The sequence below is a fragment of the Telopea speciosissima genome, chromosome 5 (assembly GCF_018873765.1).
Source record: "Telopea speciosissima isolate NSW1024214 ecotype Mountain lineage chromosome 5, Tspe_v1, whole genome shotgun sequence".
Classification (NCBI taxonomy): domain Eukaryota; kingdom Viridiplantae; phylum Streptophyta; class Magnoliopsida; order Proteales; family Proteaceae; genus Telopea; species Telopea speciosissima.
The window spans coordinates 49,660,438-49,663,508 of record NC_057920.1 but is presented as its reverse complement, the minus strand read 5'-3'; the positions used below and the strand labels follow the sequence as shown (position 1 = coordinate 49,663,508).

At 36.3% G+C, this 3,071-nt stretch overlaps 1 protein-coding gene across 1 annotated transcript; it reads right to left on the bottom strand.

Moving 5' to 3' along the window:
- Window positions 1-444: 444 nt before the first annotated feature.
- LOC122663038 (putative F-box protein At1g67623) lies at window positions 445-987 on the bottom strand. Its single transcript, XM_043858747.1, has one exon. It carries the CDS (start codon window positions 985-987, stop codon window positions 445-447), a length of 543 nt encoding a protein of 180 aa, XP_043714682.1.
- Between the last annotated feature and the right edge of the window lie 2,084 nt (window positions 988-3,071).

Genomic DNA, 3,071 nt, shown 5'->3' with positions numbered 1-3,071 from the left:
TTTTATTTGGGAAATAAGGTCTTGAATTTGTGAAACATAATCAAACTGAGCCAAGGTAGCAGAATAAAACTGAAATCTTGAAAGACAAGGGGGAGGAGAGAGGTAGACTCATGGGAGTATTGGCGTAGGCCACACACCCAGAGAGAGAACTTTTTCAATAAAATTTAACATATTTTCAAGTAAGAACAACCTCATAGTTTTTTCACCAAAAAAAAAAAAAAAAGAACACCCTCATAGACCTAATTTAATTTAAGGAAGAACAGTCTATAATGTTGCATGTAGCACATTCCTAATCAAAACAATTTCCCGAGCCCATTTACAAGCTTCACACTTTAGAAGTTCTTCATCTTCAATTGATAACCACCCAGAAGAGCCATTTCTCTTATTGCAGACTGAAATGGTACAGATGGGTTCAGGTGGTGTTGGGAGAGCAACAGGAGTAGTCTACATTCCCCAGATTATCTCCTGCAATCGCTTACGACAATTTATAAGCTTTGTTGATGATGATGGTGAACATCCTTGGTCAACTTTTTTCAGAATTTCTAAAGCTTGATCTTTTAGTGGGTAATTAGTGCACAAGAGGATTAATCCGAGCATGTATCCAGCTACTTCATGTCCAAGATAAGTTGCTTTCTTCAGTAGCTCAACCCCTAACTCATATTCCTTTCTACTAAAATATTCCACCATTCCTTGCTTGAACAGGGCTTTTGGGTTACCATTCTCCTCGCACTGTCTTATGAAGGAATGATACCCAAGTGAAACCCGCCATGGAATTTCCAGTAGCTTTTCTAACGAGACCCTTCGAAGTACTTCTGTGTCAAGCCCAGCCCTGTACAATTGTTTACAAGTCTGTTTCAGGTTGAATAGGCCAGTCACTGCAGAAGATCCAACTCGAGCTACCACCTCTGTTAGCAGCTCGTTTGGCAAAGTTTCAATGGATGGAAGCAGTTGTTTCTTAGCTTGTTTCATCATCTTTGAACGATCCATTATAAGACAGAGAGTAGCAGTAGCAGCAGAAAGGAGGGCTTGGAAGACAGATTATGAATTAGTCAAACATAAAGGAGGGTTTGGAAGACAGATTATGAATTAGTCCAACATAATCAAACTGAGCCAAGGGGTTCTGAAGCTTTGTATTATGTATTTAAACGAAAAATTTGCTGTATAGTCCACATATAGTTAAAGATGTACCAAATAACTACTTTAATTGCAGAAATCTATAATCCTACAAAAAAAAAAATTTAATTGCTACAGACCAAGTGAGTGTAGAAGAGTTAACAATCCCCTAATTGTGGTGATATTGGGACAGCCAAATGGAAAGAGGTTGAAAAAGATTCATTCATGTACCAGTCAAATAAAGGTTTTGTTGGCTAGAGAAAAGAATAATTTTATGGGAAACCCTAATTTAAGTAAATAGTATATCTTGTTAGTTAAAGGCCTGATAATTTTGGTTGAATAATCCTCAAGTTTTCAAAGTAACACAATAGTGTATCCTTTTGAGGGTGTTAATTAGATCAACCATGAAGGGGAAAAACTTGTATCTACAGGCTTTTCGATCAACAAATGATGAACCCTGATAAAAATCCTCTACAATACCGGCGGGGGGGGGGGGGGCAGTGCACATCCGACGGGAAAGCAAAGGCCATGTGTGCCATGTGTGCTGCGCCACGTGAGCTCTGCTGTACCGTCAGATGTGCACTGCCGCCCCGCCGGTATTGTAGAGGATCCTAGTCCAAATGAACCCACTACCAACACAATAGTAAGTGTGTTGGTGGTGGTCTTCTCGTACATTTGGGAGTGGAGTTAGCAACTACAGCAGAATTTGTCAACATATTGCAAACAAACTCCAGTAAACACGACAGTCTACAAGTTAGAAAAGGATGACAAAAAATACCAAATATCCTCCAAATTGAAGGAAGTAGAAAACAAAAACAGATATACAAAGAATAAAAAATTGTTTGGTTGTGCAATAACTCCAATAAAAAAATGGACAACATACAAAACCATCCAACACGGAAAAGGACTGTAACCAAAAATTCATCCAACCTCCAAACTATTCTCAAACTCATTAAAACTACCGAATCAACCATCCATGACAAGTACGATAATTATCATACAAAATGAACGTAGTGGTCAACAAAAATATTCTTCTTCGATCAAACGGAGACGAGCAGAAATACATTAACCAAATTGAGACGTTATTGATTAAAAGAGTCAAGAAGGAGGAGATGTACCTCTACGTTTTCATATTATACAGTAGGAGGACATGTACCTTGAAAACGTTTTCCTCTGATACGCTAGATGAAACGAAGAGAATGATACTTCTTCGACCCTTCAGTTTGTCCAAGTCGGAGACAAATAAGAAATGGAGAAGATGACCCTTCAATATTGTCTATATACACTGGCCAAAGGGTATCTAGCAGGATCCGAAACGGTTTAGGGTTAGTATCCTTTGGCATTGAACATTTGAACCGTCTTTTTTAGAAGATTGGAGAAGTTTTTTTTTAATTTTTTTATAGTCGTATTTTTTTGGTACAAACGAAGAGTTGTTCTAATTTTTATTTTAATTATTTTTTTTGAAAGAATGGAAGAGTCCATTTTTTTTGTAGTAATAGTCATATCACTATAACTATTCATTCTTAACTTCTTAAATAATTTAAATCCACTTACCTAAAAAAAGGAAAATTTCACTGTACACACTACTCACGATTAATGAAGGCTATTTCTTGGGAGAGAATAAACTAGTCACGATTAATGAAGGCCCTTTCTTGGGAGAGAATAAGGGAATGGTTAAGGTAATACCTTAACTACTAAGCAGGAAAATGATTAATGAAGGGTATTTATTTGGGTATATTGATAATTAAATTTTTTTTTTGGTAATAGGTTTATTGATATTGTTGAATGGTAGATAGTATGAAATATGATAGCCTAGATATAATCATATAATAGATAGAATAGATACATGGATTACAAATTTCACCAAAAAAAAAAAAAAAGATATATGGATTACAATCAAAGCCACCAAGCTATTGTGACGAAGTTAATGAGGATTGTTGGGATTGACTTGTTCACTT